The following is a 17,202-nucleotide window of genomic DNA, read 5'->3' on the forward strand; positions in this document are numbered from 1 at the left end:
AATGTTTCTATTTTCACTAATTACCTTATTGTTTAGACTATTTTTGGTTTATTATCACTGAATTTAAGTTTATAAGTCCTTTTTTTAAAAAAACCCTATGTTCTAGATTTCCATGGGTAATATGCAGAGGATTACTAGATATACAAACGGGGTCCTATCTTGAAAGATTTTCTGCTATGAATAATCTTGACTATGGATTACTTTGTATTCAATTCCTCTCAATATAACTCAAAAAAGAAATGAAATCCACTACATTTATTTATTCTTGTAACACCACACCTTTAGTTTTTAAAATACCATCTATTTTTAACTGCATAAAGTTCTAGTGCCGGTAAGTTATTTGTTTTACAAAATTCTGTATAACCATCTCCATATGTGAATGGTATAGTGGCTATCTGGAAAGGATTCAGCTTTGTGTAAGTGATAGAAAAGATCCTTAGTTGGAATAGTGTTTAGTATAAAATTAGATTTCTTGGTGCTATTTTAAAACAAGGTTGCATATTATGCATATCAAAAGGTGGGGAGCCATCATATTAGATTTTAATATCTACCACTCACATAGTTTACGTGGGGAAAAAAACACAAGGAGTGTGTGTTAAGGAGTTTAAACAAGGTAGGGTACAGGAAAATGAAACAGTCAATTCAAGGCTTTTGAGAAATGAATGTTTATACTTAGTAGTTTGAACTTTGGTCTAAACAAAACAAAATATTAGATAGAATTAAGCAATGCAGTGAATCATATAGGAGTTCCTGCATATTCCTCTTTAAATATTTTCTTAGAAAAACCCAGGTATTTTGAAATTTCACAATAAAATCACAGTTGATAAAGCACATGTTGAAGAGCAGCTGAGGGAACTACAGTGTTTGGTAGATAAGGGTTGTATTTGGTTTCCAGTTTCCTTATGGAAGTGACTATTTTTCAACTGCGGCCCCAGATGCATATTTGAACTAGTTTACTAATGAAATATCTAGTGAAGAAAAAAACAAGTAAGGTTATGAAGGTAATATTAAGCAAACTTATGAGAACCGGAACTCAAAGTTCTAAAATTGAAAATGAAAACAGCAGAAAAGCAGAATTGGCTATTAAAAATTATCTGTCCTCATTGTATTCATCTATGTGATATAATTTTACATAATGTATTTTATTTTTAATATTTTTTATGTAGCCCGACAAGCTACCAAGAGTATCGGCAGAGTCTGGCAAGCTACCCATGTTGTATTTGATATGCCAAAAACAGTAACAACAAGTCTCACAATGGAGACATTACTGGTGCCCGCTCAAGCAAATCTATGAGCAATGGGATGACAGTGACAGTGATTATATATACCAATATAAGATGGTATACTCTTTATGCTTAATTATTTCATAACAATAAAAACCAGAACATTAAAATAAAATTAATTCTGTTAGCCCCACCCAAGGTCTCTCCTTCACTTAGCAAGTATTGACAATACACAGGATATAATTAAGACTAATGAACAAGACTCATTAATGATCCTATGTAGTCAAAAATTTAATGTGTTCATATAATTACACTCTGACAGAACACAGAAGGGATTGAAACTGTTGATACATAATTTCTGACACTAGCAGTTTGTGAAAATATTGGAACACTATTTTCAATTATGCTATTCTTTTAAAAAATTTTATTGACACACCATGAGATACACAAAGTTGTTTGTGATTAGGTTTCAGTTATAGGATTTTCCTATATCCATACCTTCATCAATGTACATTTCCCACCACCAATGTTCCTAGTTTCCCTCCACCAACACCCCCATCCTCCCTCCCTGCCCCAGAACCCCTCACTCTTTCTCTCTCTCTTTTGTTCTCTCCCCTGCCTTTCTGGTCATTATTGTTTGCACTAGACGTACTAATAGGTTATCTTGTATATCCTTTTACCTACTTTCAGCACTCAATTTTTGTCCAAAGTGATCATTTCCAACTCCAGCTATCAATATCATAGTGGTCGGTTTTCTATTCTAACTGCCCCCCCTCTACGTGTGGCAAACTTTTGTAGAATGATTGTATTCATTTTTGGTATATAAAAACAGCACTATATATATATATATATATATATATATATATATATACATAAGACAACTACTGTCTGTGGAGACTAATATCCACGGACAGTAGAAACAAGGTCAGGAGGCCTAATTATGTCATTCTTAAATTCCTTATTACTTGATGTTATTGTAAAACTAAATAAGTAAATTGCAACATCTGGCATAATATATTCTTTAAACTGGTATTATAATTTTCATAATTATTATTTGTGTACAAGTCACTAAAATGTTCATATTTTTATAATGATAGAAAATTACTGATTCAATCATTATTAGTGAGCTAGAGCTTAATATGAATGTCCCTGCTACATTTCTCAGGATTTTTAACTGCCGATGATAAAGCATCTAAATTCTAGTCATAGTTTTAATGTAAATTTATTATCATTTAAATTGATGTCTGTTTGTAGTTTTATTATTTCTGCTTTCATTTCCCCTCTATATCTTATTGACAGTCCACTCCACTGTTTCTTTCATATCCTTCTGTATTTTATTGGATGTCAGTTCCAGTGTTTCTTTGTGCTCATTAAACAGTGTCACCATTTTGTCTCTGAATTCTTTATCAGAGAGGTTATGTATACGGGTATTCCTTGTTGAGTCTTCAGCGCTCTTATCGTCATCCACTCCTCCTGGTGAGGATCTGTGTTGTTTCCTATGATGCCCATGGTAGTCTGAAGGTGGATCCCTCCAGCGTACTATCAGTGTCCCTCTCTCACTGATAGTCTCATTGCGGACTCTGGAAAAGCTCAGTTGATGGTGATCTTTTCTTTCTTCTTTAAGGATATTTGTACCTTCCTCTTTGATGCTCCTGTGTGACATGTGTGGGGTTGCTAATATCCAAGACCAGGAAAAAGAGGGGCAGGAGGATGGGTCAGTGGTTGGAAGTTACCACAGGTGTGTGTGGGGTGAAAGGTACTTAAGATAGAGAAGGGTCCAGTATGATAATCATCATCATCCTCCTGTTGATTGTCAATTTTCTTGAGCGGTTTCAGTAACATTTCCATTCGTCCTAGCCCTGAGATTTTAGAAACCTCTCTTTACTCATCCTTCCCAATGGTGCTGTACTGGAGGCTCTTTCAGGGTCAGGCTCTTTCAGGGTCTTTCAGGTCTCATTCAAGACCCATCATTGTTACTGGTTTTGGCATATGAGTATGTCACAGGGAGCTTGCCAGTCTCTCCCATGTGGGCAGAAAACTCTCAGTAGCTTGCCAGGTTCTCTGAAAGGGAGAACTAGGCTGTCTCCTTGGTTTTACAGTTTCTGGATGTTGGTCATTGATGGGATTACACAGTGGTAGGTGCAGTTTCTGGGTGTGACCGCCTAGCTACTGAAAAATGGGGGATCTGGGTGGAAGAGGCCCAGTCTCGATCCGAGCAGGCTTGGAGATCTCAGCCCCAGGTCCTGCACACTTGGGTTCCTCTGCTGATTCCTTCATTCATGAGGCTCATCTGAATGAAGAGAGGGGCCTTTAGCATGGCTATGGCTGGGTTCCAGAGGTCTTCAGCTGCTGAGGCTCTGCTCAGGGCGGGGAAGGAAACTCAACCCACCCCCTCCAAGGGGCCTGAATGAAGACAGCCAGGCTCGGGGACAAGAGATTCTGCCATTTCACTCATAATATAAAAAAAAAACGCTTTTTTTTTAAGCCAGAAATTAGGGGCCAGAGCAATAGCACAGAGGGTAGGATATTTGCTTTGCACTCGGCTAACCCAGGTTCATTTCCCAGCATCCCCCATGGTCCCCCAAGCACCGCCAGGAATAATTCCTGAGTGCATGAGTATGACAATAATAGTTGACAATAACAGTTGAAAATAATATGTATGTATAATAGTATGACAAAAATAATATTATTAATAAATATTATTGTGTTGTATTAATTATATATCATATTAACAAAATATTGTTATTAAATTAAAAAATAGTATGACAATAATAGTTGGAAATAATCACTCTGGACAAGAAGTGAGTGTTGAAAGTAAAAGGATGTACATGATAACCTTTCAGTATCTGCCTTGCAAAGCATAATGCCCAAAAGGGGGGAAAGAGAGAGAGGGAGAGAGAGAGAGAAAGAGAGAGAGAGCAGAATGGTGCCTGCCATAGAGGCAGACTAGGGAGGGGACTCTGGGATGGCAGGAGTGAACTGGGGATATTGGTGTTGCTGACAAAAATACACTGGTGACTGAAGGATAAGTGTTGGAACACTGTATGACTGAAGCCCAATCATGAACATCTCTGTAATTCTCTATCTCATGGTGATTCAATTTTTAAAAACATGGTGTTTTGTTTTTTCCCTAAAATTAAACAAAAAGTTCTAGAATTATTGCACTAAATAATAGTCTCAAATTAAATGACTCACCTGTGGGTAAGAGTAGCTTCCATTGCCCACTTCATTTTCTCCAATACAATTTTTATCTGTAACATTAATACACCGACATCAATGAAAAACTCACTATATATACAATGAAATGGTCCAAATGGTTTGTATCTTTATTTAAGACAAAATATAAGATAGAACATTGACATATATATCAATATTGTTTAAATATCGTGGTGATGCAGATTATAACATAAATGCATTTTAGAATGCTGATTTAAGCACATTTAATGTAACATGATCACACGAACATATATATAGACCCAGAATTAGGATATATCTAATGAATGGTATTGATTGTTAGTCATTAGTACTAAAGTATCAAGAAAAACTTTAAAGATTTTCTGAAAACTTTTAGAAGCATTATAATCAAACTTGTACTGTTATAATCATTTTCTGCTGCTATAATCTATTAATTTGGAAGATTCTAGGTCACTGAAACAGCACCAACATTGTGGAACTGATGGAAATTTACAACATATCTTCTACAGACTTCACCTTCAGGGGATTGTTTAATAGAAAAGATATTTCAGGTCTTCTTTTTGCCATCATTTCTATCATCTTCTTTACAGCTCTAATAGCCAATGGGATCATGATTTTTCTCATTCACAGTGACTCCCGGCTCCACACCCCCATGTATTTCCTCCTCAGTCACCTCTCCTTCATTGACATGATGTATATCAGCACCATTGTGCCTAAGATGCTATTTGATTATATGCTGAACCAAAGAACCATCTCATTTGCGGGGTGCACAGCTCAGAACTTCCTCTACCTCACTCTTTTGGGAACTGAATTTTTTTTATTTGGTCTCATGGCTTATGACAGATATGTGGCTGTTTGCAACCCTTTGAGATACCCTGTCCTCATGAACCACCGAGTCTGTTGGATGATTGTACTAGGTTCCTGGTTTGGGGGCTCACTGGATGGCTTCATTCTAACCCCCATGGCCATGAGCTTCCCCTTCTGTAACTCCCATGAAATTAACCATTTCTTCTGTGAGTTGCCTGCAGTTTTGAAGCTGGCCTGTGCAGACACATCTCTCTATGAGACAATCATGTATGTGTGCTGTGTTTTGATGCTTCTGATCCCTTTTTCTATGGTGATTGCCTCCTATGTCCAAATCCTGACCACAGTTTATCGTATGAATTCAGTGGAAGGGAAAAAAAAGGCACTCACCACCTGTTCATCTCATATCACAGTGGTGACCTTGTTCTATGGAGCAGCAATGTACATGTACGTGCTACCACACTCTTACCACACACCATTAGAGGACAAAATTTTCTCGATGTTTTACACCATTGTCACACCCATGTTGAACCCACTCATCTATAGTCTGAGGAACAAGGATGTGACTGGAGCTCTAAAGAGGACACTGAACAGGTTCAAAGGTACTCAAAGAGTTTCAGGGGATGATTTTTGATTACTGGTTTTTCCTACATAGATAAATGAGAGCCTCTGTGGATACTGTGATTATATTTTTAAAGATGGACTAATCTTGAGAGTAGGGTACCACTATGCAAGGGGAAAAATGTTCCTATAAATGTCCTTTTTGTCAAACTTCATTTATTTATTCTTTCCTTTCTTATGCCTTTTCATATGTATGCAAAATAAAGACTTTGGTGTCTATAGAAACAAGTTGCATTACAATGAACAGTCTTTGAGAGATTCTAAGTGAAGAATACCTATATCATGACTAACACACTGAGAACATTACTTTAACTGACTTAATAAAAGATGAACTTGGGAAAATCATTAAAATAAATATACCTTTAGAAATTTATCATGCATGAAGATGAAAATTCTTCTAGCTTACTTTAGTAGTGAAGATGTGTTGTAACTGGTGATAAATATTTAAAACATAACAGCTAGAGCTTGATTATTAGTGGAATGCAGCATATGAGGAAAACAGGAGAGTTATGAAATACCCCTAAGTGTTGGATCTGAAAAAATAAGATGTTCTATATGTTTTTGAAAGATTAAAGAGGATTTCAGTGCTCTTTGAGTATATTCATTTGAATTGTTGATTAAATATGTAAGTGAAAATGTGTTAAAATAACCTGGGTATTTTAGGGGCTAGAGAGATAGCACAGCAAGTAGAGAACTTTTCTGGTACATGGTCAACCTGGACTCTATTCCCAGCATCCAGTTTGGTTTCTGAGCCCAGCCAGGGGTAATTGCTCTCTTGTAGAACCAGGAGTAGCCCTGAGCACCGCAGAGTATAGCCTTAACCCCCCCACACACACACTAAAAAAAGTCTGGGCATTTTAGTAAATATAATATGTAAAAAGTTGAGGGAAAAGATAGGTTTTAGGAATCCTAGTAGTGTAGATGTATGTCCTTGATATGCAGTCACAGTCTTGCTATAAAGTCACAGTTGAAGAGGAAGAAAACAGAGTCCCAATGAAAGGCTTAATTATGTATGGAAGAAAAACACGCACTCGTGAGAAAGAAGGGAAATATAATAGAATGCTTAAAAATAGAATGGGGTATTTTCTAATATATTGTGTCATTTCTCCACCATAATTTCTTGTTCTTTTATAAGCATTTTTATGAATTTTAAAACAGCCATAACAGACTTGCTCTCTTTGTACACAGTGCCTTTTAGAAATAACATTTTGCTTGAAATAATGGTGCTTTGGGATGGGTTTTTTTGTTGTTGTTGTTGGTCTTTATGTTTGGGGGAAAATGGGGCACACAATTCAGTGATTAGGGTTTACCCTGGCTCTGTGCACAGAAATCGATGCTGGAGGTGACCATTTGACTCTTATGTGTTGCTGCTGATCAAACCCTGGTCAGCCACATGAAGGAAAACATTCCTACACTCTGTATTATTTCTCTGGCGCTTATATTTTGATTTGACTGTTTAAACTATTTCAACTATGAGATTTTAATGTTACAATTTTAATATCACCATATATTGGATGCCACACATCCAGTGCTCAGGGATAATCCTGACTGCACTCATTGATCACTCCTGGTGATATAAAGTGTATCTAAAATAGAAAAGGAAGAAGTCGAGCTTCCACTATTTTCAGATGACACAGTACTATATTTAGAAAATCCTAAATACTCTATACAGATGATCCTAGAAATAATAGGTTTGTATAGCAATAGAGCTAGATAGAAAATCAAGACCCCAAAATCCTATATAAAATAATGAAAGAGAAGAAACAGGTATTAAAAACACAATTCCAGGACTGGAGGACTGGAGCAATAGCACAGTGGGTAGAGCATTTGCCTTGAGCATGGCCAACCCAGGTTTGATTCCCAGCATCCCATATGGTTCCCTGATCACCACCAAGAGTAATTCATGAGTGCATGAGTCAGGAATAAGTAACCCCTGTGAAACGCCGGATGTGACCCAAAAAACAAAAAATAAAATAAAATAGAAAATAATAAAATAAAATAAAATAAGTAAAAATAAAAACACAATCCCATGACATATGTCCCTCTGAAATCAAGTACATGTGAATCAGCTTAACTAAAAAAAGTTAAAGGAAGGACTTGTACAAAGAAAAGTAAAAAACACTACTTTAAGAGATAAAAGAGGACATGAAAAAAATGGAGATATACACCCTATTCATGGACTGAGATGATTAACATCATCAAAATGGAAATACTTCTCCAAAGCACAATACAGATTCAATGCAGTCCATATAAGGATTCCTATGTCATTTTTTTTTTTTTTTTGCTTTTTGGGTCACAGGGGTTATTCCTGGCTCTGCACTCAGGAATTACCCCTGGCCGTGCTCAGGGGACCATATGGGATGCTGTGATTTGAACCCGGGTCGGCCATGTGCAAGGCAAACGCCCTACCCACTGTGCTATCGCTCCAGCCCCACCTATGTCATTTTTTTAACAGATGGATCAAACACTCATGAAATTCATAGGAACAATAAACCTCCATGAATAGCTAAAGCAATTCTTAGGGAAAAGAAGATGGGAAGAATCATCTTCCCCAATTTCAATCTGTACTATAAAGCAGTAGTAATTAAAAGAGCATAGTATAGGATTGGAATGAAGACATAGTATGGAATGAGGACAGACCCGTAGACCAAAGGAATAGAGTCAAATATCCTGGCACAGACACTCAACTATAGGTTTATTTCACATTGATAAAGGAGCTAGTAATATGAAATGGAACAAGGAAAGCCTCTTCAACAAGTGGTGCTAGGAAAACTGGGCAGCTATCTGCAAAAAAAAAATTAAACTCAGACCTCTTTTTAATGCCATTCACAAAAGTCAGATCAAAATGGATTAAACACCTCAATATCGGACTTGAATCCCTAAGGTTAATGAAGGAAAACGTAGGCAGAACCCTCCATGACATTGAAGCTAACAGCATCTTCAAAGATGAAATACCACTGACCAAATATGTAGAAGCAAAGATAAACAAATGTGTCTACATTAATTTAAGAAGCTTTTGCATCTCAAAAAAAAACAGTGACCATGATACAAAAACAGCCCATGCAATGGGAAAATTACTTACCCAATATTAGTCTGATAAAAGGTTAATGCCAAAGATATATAAGACGCTGGTAGAACATTGCAAGAAAAGAAGCACCCAACCCCATCAAAAATAGGGAGCAGTAATGAACAGAAAGTTCCTAAAAGAAGAAATTCAAATGGCCAAAAGGCACATGAATAAAAATGTTCTACATCACAAATCATCAGGGATATACAAGTCAAAACAATAATGTGATATCAACTCACATGACAGAAATTGACACACATCAAAAAGAACAAAAACCAGTGCTGGTACAAATGAGGGGAAAAAGTGATTTATATCTTATTTAATTCATTAATATGCATTGTTGGTGGGAATGACAACTGGTCCATCCTTTTTTTGGAAAACAATCTTTTTCCTTGTTCTCAACTTCACTTCATTTTGTTCTGCCCCTTATCTCCATGGGTCACATTCTTCAAGAAATATGTGTGTTTCTTATGATCAAATCTTTGATAAATAAGAAATAAATATGAACTTGAAATTGAAGGCAACTTCAAAAATGAAAGACCATTGATCAAGCAAGTGGAAGCAAAGATAAACAAATGGGGCTACAATAAACTAAGAACCTTCTGCACCTCAAAAGAAATAATGACCAAAATACAAAGACATCCCACAGATTGGAAGAAATTATTCACCCATCAGATAAGGGGCTAATACCCAAGATATATAAGGCACTGGTAGACCTTTACAATCGCTGCATCGCTGTATCACTGTCGTCCCGTTGCTCATCAATTTGCTCTAGAGGGCTCCAGTAACAACTCATTTGTCCCTGTCGCGTTCAGGGTCAGGGGAATGAGGCCCATTATTGTTACTGTTTTTGGCATATCGAATGCGCCACGGGTAGCTTACCAGGCTCTGCCATGTGAGATTCTGCATCGCTCTCTTCTGGGAGCTTTGTTTTATAGTCTCTGGATCTTGACCCTTGATGAGATTACATGGCACTGGAGGCCGTTAGTGGTCGTGGCTGCCTAGCTACTGGAAAATGGGGGACCTGAGTGGAGGAGGCCCAGTCCCGATCTGAGAGGCTTGGATATCTCAGCTACAGGTCCTGCATACCTAGATTCCTCTGTCTGTTCCTTCATGCGTGAGGATTGTCCAAAAGTGTGAGAGTGGGCTTGAGCATGGCTGTGGTTAGATTCTGGAGATTTTTGGCTGTCAGAGCTCTGCTTGGGGCGGAGAGAGAAACTTAACGCACCCCCTCTGAGGGGGCCCTGGTGAAGACAGCCTGGCAGGGGGCAGGAGTTTCTGCCAAAGTTTTTTGTAAAGACCTTTACAAAAATAAAAATCCAACCCCATCAAAAAATGGGTAGAAGAAGTGAACATAAATTTCTCAAATGAAACATGCAAATGTCTAAAAGGCACATGAAAAAAATGTTCACTATAATAAATCTCTCAGAAGAGAGCATAGGACGATACGCCATAGACATGCCTCCAGTGCCTACACAAGGCTGTTTCATTAGGGGCAACCTGGAGGGGGGCAGTTTCCCCTCCCTGCCCCAACAGAGCCAGCCCCAGCAGCTGAAAACCTCCAGAACTTCACAGCTGCCATGCTCATGGCTTGTCTATGCTCAGATGAGTCTCACACTTGAGTGAACCTATTCCTGGACTGTGCAGCAGCATTTGCGGCCAAATGACATCTTATACTTTACACCACTAATACAACAAGGGTAGCACACCACATTAAAGGCTTAAAGTAGAAGGCATGCCAATTTTAGGGAGAAAGATATTTCTACAGATATATGTACATAGAGAGATAGATATAGATTTAGATACAGATATAAGCACATACGCTCAACCTTTAACAAGATGTTCCTAATCTCTTATAAAAGGGCTTAATTTCTTCTGGGTGATATACAACAATCCTTAAATACTTTCTTCTAAGAAATCTTTTTCTGGATCATTTTTAGAGGATTATTTATAACAAGCTATACAATATAAATTATTTCAGTTTTGCTTGGGGGGCAGGGTTTGGGGTTCAGGATGGAAACATCCAAAATATGGTGGTAGGAAAGTGTAATGGTAGTAGTATTGGTGTTCGAATATTAAATCTAATCAAATATTGTGAACAACTTTATAAAAATAAAATAAAATAAAACGTGGGGCTAGAGGGATAGTACAGCAGGTAGGGTGTTTGCCTTGCACGTGGCCAACCCAAATTCGATCCCTGGCATCCCATATGGTCCCCTGAGCACTGCCAGGAGTAATTCCTGAGTGCAGAGCCAGGAGTAACCCCTGTGCGTTGCCACGTGTGATCCAAAAAAGCAAAAATCAATTAATTAATTAATTAAAAATAAAATAATTTTTAAAAATTTTTCATTAGTCATCAGGGAGACACAAACCAAAACCAGCCATGAGATATCATCTCCCACCACAGAGTCTAGCAATCATCAAAAAGAACAAGAGGACCAGTGCTGGTATGAATGCAGAGGGAAAGGGACTCTCCTTCATTGTTGGTGGAAATGCCAACTCAGCGAGCCTTTTTGGGAAAACAATATGGGCATTCCTAAGAAAAAGCTAGAAATTGAGCTCAAATATATGATCATCTAATGTTTGATAAGGATCAAGAAATGCAAATGGAGCAAGGAAAGCCTCTTTAATAAATGGTGCTGGCAAAACTGGACAGCTCCATGCAAAAAAAATGGTAGAGGGCTCAGACCTCTACCCAACACCATGCACAAAGGTCAGATCAAAATGGATTAAAGACCTCAACATCAAACCAGAGTCCTTCATGCGTATTGAAAACATGGTTGGCAAAACCCTCTATGACATCGAGGCTAAAGGTATCTTTAAAGAGGACACTCCAGTGGCCAAACAAGTGGAAACAGAGATAAACAAATGGGACTATATTACACCAAGAAGCTCTGCACCGCAAAAGGTACAGTGACCAAATACAAAGACAATCTACGGAATGGGAAAGAATATTCACCCAATACCCATCTGATAAGGAGTTGATATCAAGGATATATAAGGCACTGGTGGAATCTGCAAGAAAACATCCAACCCCATCAAAAAATGGGGCGATAAAATGAACAGAAACTTTCTATTTTTGGGGGGTCACACCCAGCGATGCACAGGGGATACTCTTGGCTCATGCACTCAAGAATTACTCCTGGCACACAATGGCCACTCAACACCTTTATTGCAAACCACAACACCTAATCAGAGAGAGAGAACAAAAGGGAATACCCTGCCATAGTGGCAGGGTGGGGTGGCGGGAGACGGGACTGGGGAGGTGGGGAGGGATGTTGGGTTTACTGGTGGTGGAGAATGGGCACTGGTCAAGGGATGGGTTATCGAACTTTGTATGGGGGAAACATGAGCACAAAAATGTATGGATCTGTAACTGTACCCTCACGATGACTCTCTAATTAAAAATAAACTAATAAAAAAAAAGAATTACTCCTGGCAGTGCTCGGGGGACCATATGGGATGCTAGGAATCGAACCCGGGTCAACTGTGTGCAAGGCAAATGCCCTACCCGCTGTGCTATTGCTCCAGCCCCAAGAATAGAAACTTTCTCAAGGAAGAAATAAGAATGGCAAAAAGGCACATAAAAAATGCTCTTCATCACTAATCATCAGGAAGATGTAGATCAAAACAACTATGAGATACCACCTCAAACCACAAAGACTAGCACACATCAAAAAAAAAAAAAAAGCAACCAGTGTTTGTGTGCATGTGGGAAGAAAGGGACCCTCCTACACTGCTGGTGGGAATGCTGATTCAGCCATTTTGGAAAACATGTATATATATATACATGTATATATATATACACATATATATGTTGTATTTCTTGTTCCAGAACCATAAATATGTTTCTTGTTATAAACTAGTAATTCAAAATATGTATTTAAAATTTCAGGAATAATTAAATTAATGAGGATTTTTAAAAAACATTTTCTTAATTTCATTATGGTTTTTTTTTTTTGCTTTTTTTGGGTCACACCTGGCGATGCACAGGGGTCACTCCTGGCTCGGCACTCAGGAATCACCCCTAGCAGTGCTCAGAGGACCATATGGGATGCTGGGAATCAAACCTGGGTTGGCCGAGTGCAAGGCAAACACCCTACCTGCTGTGCTATTGCTCAGCCCCAATTTCATTATGTTTTTATAACACATATTCTTTTCCTCAGTCTGATAATTTGAAGAATTTTTTCTGCCAACATGGTTCTTTAGAAATTTCATTCAGATATTATATTTTGGTATTAAAATATGTGCATCAAGATCAGAATTTTATTGACAGTAAGAGGGGGCAAGACCAGTGGAGACCCTAGTACAAGAAACAGATCCTGGGACTACCTCTTTTAATATGAATATAAATTCACTTCTCCTTACAGGAAAAATTTCCTTCTTCTTTAACAACTGAAGCACAGAAAAACATAGAATGAAATGGAAACATCATTTACATAAACATACAAAAGGGAAAAAGAAAAAAATTAAATCAAATACTTTAAACAAATTGTTATAAATTGTATCCCGGTTCTCAATTGCATCTCAATTCTACAGGCAATATTTAGAAAACATATTAACCACATTACTTTATCCTATAAGCCTTAAAATCTGACAATTGTCATCTCACTAATTCCCTCAAACGTAAAGCACTACCAGAACTATCCTAAAGTTACTTTTTGTTTTAAGCATTTTATTTTTTCTATCCACTCTGCAAGAACACTATTATTTCATGGAGTTTTTCTTTTGTCATCCTTCATTATCATACTAAATATTTTCTCACAACATTCATCATCATCCAGAAATATCACCATCTATTATTTTAATCTCCATTTTCCACTATTAATAACACATGACATTTCCTCCATTGTTCTTTGTATGCTTGTCTGTATCTTTGCTTTAAAAGGACTCCCAAGCAGTGCTCAAGACCTCCAGGTGTCACTGCCACCAATTTTAGACCAACTTAGCCAAGAGCTCATTGCTGGGTTCTGGGAATGTGGTGCTGCTCAGGTCCTACTGTATCTGGGGCCACAATGGTTACCAAGGTGATACTCAGGAGCCTCCAGAACCAAATCATCAATGCATTAACCCTAATTGCTGTACAATCTCCTGGACATCCTCCTTTGCTTACAAATATTACTAGAGCTGATAGTACTACAAAAGTTGCTACCATAAATAGTTTGGAGTGTGAATAATTACAAAATCAACATATGAAAAGAGAAAATAAGAATAATCAATTATCAAATAGACAATACTATGATTTAATTCTGGTAAATACGGCTCATTAAAGTTTCTTATTTTATGTACCAGCCGAGCGATAGCACAGCGGTAGGGCGTTCGCCTTTCATGCAGCCGACCAGAGTTCGATTCCTCCGCCCTTCTCGAAGAGCCCAGCAAGCTACCAAGAGTATCGCGCCTGCATAGCAGAGCCTGGCAAGCTACCCATGACATATTGGATATGCCAAAAACAGTAACAATAAGTCTCACAATGAGAGACGTTACTGGTGCCCGCTTGAACAAATCGATGAGCAACGGGATAACAGTGACAGTGACAGATTTTATGTACAACTTAATGGAAAGTTTTAGAAAAGGATAGACAGGTTTAAAGTTATTTTCATTTACATTTCATTAAAATGTCCCACTGAATTTGAGCTAAATGTATCGATTGTTTTGACAATGTATCCACACTCCTCTTGGGGTACAAATACTCTATAAAAATAGTTCAGTTCCCTTTTAAAACATTGATGACAATGGTACATGTGAGGAAAAAAAAACTGAAACTGGATTCAAACAGGAAGAATTAACCAAGGAAGTTAGAAATTCTCTCTCCCTCACTCTCTTTCTTTCTCACACACACAGAATGTGTTATATATACCTATAAATTTGATGCTAATATAGAGAACTTAGTATTTCAGTTTATACTTTATTCTTCACTAATATACTCCCTCTTTCCTTTACCGTAAGGAAAGTTTCACCAACATCATGGATGAAGATAATATGACGTTTTCCAATGACTTCACCCTCACGGGTCTTTTCAATAACAATAAGGCCTCCGCCTTCCTTTTTAGCCTCATTTGTGCCATTTTCTTCATGGCCATTATAGCTAATGGGATCATGATATTCCTAATCCACGTAGACCCTCACCTCCATACACCTATGTACTTCCTGCTCAGTCATCTCTCCTTCATTGACATGATGTACATATCCACCATTGTGCCCAAGATGCTGGTTGATTATATTTTGGGCAATACAACGATTTCCTTTGTTTCCTGTACAGTCCAGTACTTTCTCTACATGGGATTTGTGGGGGCTGAGTTTTTCCTCCTTGGACTTATGGCTTATGATCGCTATGTGGCTATCTGCAACCCTCTGCGTTATCCTATACTCATGAACCAAAGGGTTTGCTGGATGATCTTGGCAAGTTCTTGGTTTGGCGGTTCTCTGGACAGCTTCCTTCTCACTCCAATCACCATGACGCTTCCATTCTGCGCCTCCCACAAAATCAATCACTTCTTCTGTGAGGGACCCACGATGCTTAGACTGGCTTGTGGTGACAAAGCTGCCTATGAAATGATTATGTATGTTTGCTGTGTGATGATCCTGCTGATCCCGTTCTCTGTGGTTATTGCCTCGTATGCTCGGATCCTCATCACGGTTCATCAGATGAACTCGGCAGAAGGGAAGAAAAAAGCCTTTACGACCTGTTCATCACATATAACTGTAGTGACCTTGTTCTACGGGGCTGCCCTGTACACATACATGCTTCCCCAATCCTACCACACTCCAATCAAAGATAAAGTATTTTCTGCCTTTTACACCATCCTCACCCCATTTTTAAACCCTCTTATCTATAGCCTGAGAAACAGAGATGTGACTGGGGCCTTTAAAAGGATTTTGAAAAGATTTCAAAGAGCCCCTGGTGTGACAACAGAAGACTTCTGAGAGTCTGTTCTTTTCGGACTGCGTAAGGTGTACTTACACTGGTACTTGGGGACATACCTTGGGAAATATGGATAAAATTTGCTGTACCTACCAATGATATTCATGGGGGGGCTTGAGGGGGTAGGTTTTTTCTTTTGTTTTGTTTCTTAGCCACATCCAGTGGTACTCAGGGATTGCTTATGGCTTTGTGCTCAGGGCCACTCTTGGAAGTATGCAGGAGATCACATGATATGTTGAAAGATACTTCATCATCTTTTGTCAAAAATTGTGAAGACTTTTTATCATTAACACATAACTAATTCCAAAGTACCAGTAAACCATACTGATATTTAGTCTTTCTTTTTTGTGTCTTCCAACTCCATCTCCTCTCTCATACCACTTCTCTAATTATAATTTACTCATATAAATGCCCCCAAATGCCTGATTAACATAAAATAATGCATTGCCCATCTTCAGAGACCTTTTAGGGACTGGGAACTTTCTGTTTAGTTTGTTTTTAGATCACACATAACGGTGTTCAAAAGGTATTCCTGGGTCTGTGCTCAGAAATTCCCCCTAATGGTGCTCACGGAACAACTGTAGTTCTGGAAGATACCTACTAAGATGGGGCTGAAGTGGGGTTGGAGGTGGTAGAGGGAACCTGGAAATACTGGTTAAGGGAAGATGAATCTGGAGCAGGATAAGTAATGAAACATTATATGTCTAAACCCAACTATCAATTTGTAAGTAATGGTGCTTTCACAAAATAAAGTGAAAGGAAAAAATAAAATTATAAAAGAAATGACAGAACTCAAGTCCAGTAAGCCAAACAAAACCAAGCGAAACACCTCAGTGAAAGGCCTGGTCACTTGAGCAAGAGCAGCTGAGAATAAATCAATAGACTGCAAGATGAGACGCAGGAAAACACTAAAACAGGAGTAGAATATTGGAAAAACTCTCAAAATAAATGAGCAACTTGCAAGAGAACTCTGGAATGAGCTCAAGAGGGAGTCTATGAGGCAGAGGAAGGTGATGTTGATGACGAAACACTTGTGAGATAAATCATAGCTGAGAAATTCTCAGAGAGGAGGAGCACAGGTTCCAGGATCCCCTGAGATGAGGAGTGCAAGCACCCACATTCAAGAGGCCTAAGGGAGTCCTAGCCAAAAGACACAACTAAAATACTTTTAGTGCATCATAATCAAAATGACAAAAGCAAAAAAAAAGATAGAATTATGAAAGGAGCAAGATAAAGGAGCTTCCTTTAGGTTCACAACAGATTTAACAAGTGAGACACCACAGGCCAGAGGAAAATGATAGAATACTGTTTTAAAAAACTCAATGAGACCAGAGCTTACAATGGGTAACTCTACTGCTTGGCTTGCAAGC

The 17,202-nt window shown here is 38.2% G+C and overlaps 2 protein-coding genes across 2 annotated transcripts; both read left to right on the forward strand.

Annotated features, from left to right (window-relative positions):
- The first annotated feature begins 4,824 nt into the window (after window positions 1-4,824).
- LOC129405744 (olfactory receptor 2T1-like) lies at window positions 4,825-5,856 on the forward strand. Its single transcript, XM_055143013.1, has one exon. The coding sequence runs from the start codon at window positions 4,900-4,902 to the stop codon at window positions 5,854-5,856; it is 957 nt and encodes a 318-aa protein (XP_054998988.1). The 5' UTR covers window positions 4,825-4,899.
- Window positions 5,857-14,874: 9,018 nt separating this feature from the next.
- LOC129405764 (olfactory receptor 2T6-like) lies at window positions 14,875-15,834 on the forward strand. The gene has a single exon (XM_055143104.1). It carries the CDS (start codon window positions 14,875-14,877, stop codon window positions 15,832-15,834), a length of 960 nt encoding a protein of 319 aa, XP_054999079.1.
- Window positions 15,835-17,202: the final 1,368 nt, after the last annotated feature.

The sequence above is a fragment of the Sorex araneus genome, chromosome 6 (genome assembly GCF_027595985.1).
Source record: "Sorex araneus isolate mSorAra2 chromosome 6, mSorAra2.pri, whole genome shotgun sequence".
NCBI lineage: Eukaryota > Metazoa > Chordata > Mammalia > Eulipotyphla > Soricidae > Sorex > Sorex araneus.

Excerpts from the sequence above, each read along its gene's own strand:
- LOC129405744 (XM_055143013.1), top strand. The coding sequence starts at position 4,900 with ATGGAAATTTACAACATATCTTCTACAGACTTCACCTTCAGGGGATTG.
- LOC129405764 (XM_055143104.1), top strand. The coding sequence starts at position 14,875 with ATGGATGAAGATAATATGACGTTTTCCAATGACTTCACCCTCACGGGT.